The 503-nt window shown below is 53.1% G+C and overlaps 2 protein-coding genes across 2 annotated transcripts in view; one reads left to right on the top strand and one right to left on the bottom strand.

Moving 5' to 3' along the window:
* Positions 1-503, top strand: part of T265_14099 (hypothetical protein) — a gene marked incomplete at both ends in the record, with an annotated part of 56,140 nt that overhangs the window by 9,182 nt on the left and 46,455 nt on the right. The window lies entirely within an intron of this gene.
* T265_06685 (hypothetical protein) overlaps positions 1-503 on the bottom strand; it is a gene marked incomplete at both ends in the record, with an annotated part of 12,664 nt that overhangs the window by 7,983 nt on the left and 4,178 nt on the right. The window contains one exon of the mRNA XM_009172010.1: positions 192-322. Coding sequence (XP_009170274.1) covers positions 192-322 — 131 coding nt within the window. The remainder of the gene's footprint in view (positions 1-191; positions 323-503) is intronic.

Below are 503 nucleotides of genomic sequence, written 5' to 3'. Positions count from 1 at the left end.
TACAGCTGATAATGATGATGATGATGAAAAGGTTTGGACCGTTGGGCACAGTACTTCTAGCAGCAATTCAGCCATCTGCTACCTCCACTCTAGAAATCTGGCCTTCAACAGAAAGGTGGACCGTAAATATGCAGCCGCATTCAGTCTCAGAAGGCGGCGGGATGGCCCAAGTGGTTAGAGCGCGAATTTACTGACCGGAAGGTCCGTGGTTCGAATCCGACCTCCGCCACTCGACTTCCCCTGTCTAGGCTTGGGCAACCTGGCAGTATCCCAGCCCTCGTGCTTTCTTCGGTTAACATGGCAGCTAGGCACCGGAAGGGTGCTACAGCTGAACGCCTATATCTATCTCAGTCTCAGAAGTGTCCGAATGCATTTATCTACTCAAGCGTCATCGCGCTGCTGGTCCTGACGACCTTCCACCTGCTCTTTTCGAGGATGGCGGTGGATTTCTCAGCCAGTGCCTGTCTAGCCTATTTGGGTCTATCTGGGAGAAGGAGGCCGTC

The sequence above is a fragment of the Opisthorchis viverrini genome (genome assembly GCF_000715545.1).
Source record: "Opisthorchis viverrini unplaced genomic scaffold opera_v5_141, whole genome shotgun sequence".
Classification (NCBI taxonomy): domain Eukaryota; kingdom Metazoa; phylum Platyhelminthes; class Trematoda; order Opisthorchiida; family Opisthorchiidae; genus Opisthorchis; species Opisthorchis viverrini.
This window is presented reverse-complemented; position numbering and strand designations above follow the sequence as displayed.